The 746-nt window shown below is 39.9% G+C and overlaps 1 protein-coding gene across 3 annotated transcripts in view; it reads left to right on the forward strand.

The window, feature by feature from the left end:
- Nucleotides 1-746, forward strand: part of CADPS2 (calcium dependent secretion activator 2) — a 499,168-nt gene that overhangs the window by 379,308 nt on the left and 119,114 nt on the right. For all 3 annotated transcript variants that reach the window (XM_003789780.2, XM_023513206.1, XM_023513207.1), the window contains exon 15: nt 670-733. In XM_003789780.2, the coding sequence (XP_003789828.1) occupies nt 670-733 (64 nt within the window). The remainder of the gene's footprint in view (nt 1-669; nt 734-746) is intronic.

Genomic DNA, 746 nt, shown 5'->3' on the forward strand with positions numbered 1-746 from the left:
TAGCAAGGAACTTGTGAGTGCCCACTCCCTCTCCCAGCCTCTGACCCTGGTTTCAGAACATCCCATAACCTGGCCTCCAGATGTTGACTGAGTGGTAGGAATATATGGGACTGGAAATACTCGGGATACATGACTCTGTTGACAAAAGAACCACGGAGGGTTTATGTGTGTTGTGCGAGGAGACTGAAGGGCTAGACACCATGGTAGAGAGGCAAGTGTGAGCAAAGGGGAGAGCTGGAACCTATTTGTCCTGGAAGTTACTGTCCTCTGTGTACAGCCATCCTAAACCACCAAGTGGGGGGAATCATTTCATTGTCTCTTAAGAGTTAAATAACAACAAACCTTAAACAAGAAATGATTAGGGAAGGCATATTATGCCTTTACTAATGACCCTTGAGGTTTTCTTTCTTTCTTCTTTTTTTTTCACTATATTTTAACGCATCATCAAAATTTGGGAAGCTTTTCATCACAGTTTCCACCTGTGTTGTCAAAGGCATTGAAATCGTAGAGCTAGGTAGACTTTAACAGCTAAAAATTGCCTAGATGAGAAGATGTTATTTTCATCTCATTTCATTGTTCTCCAATAATGCCAAGTAAAAAAGTGTAAGTTATTTAGTAGTCTTGGGTATGAAATATTTGACATTTTTGTTCTTTCTTTTGTCTTTAAAGATATTGTTTTCCCTTTGGACGACCTGAAGGTGCTCTAAAAGCCACACTGTCATTACTTGAAAGGGTATGTTTGAACA

The sequence above is a fragment of the Otolemur garnettii genome, unplaced genomic scaffold (genome assembly GCF_000181295.1).
Source record: "Otolemur garnettii isolate 467f Iridium unplaced genomic scaffold, OtoGar3 scaffold00037, whole genome shotgun sequence".
Classification (NCBI taxonomy): Eukaryota; Metazoa; Chordata; class Mammalia; order Primates; family Galagidae; genus Otolemur; species Otolemur garnettii.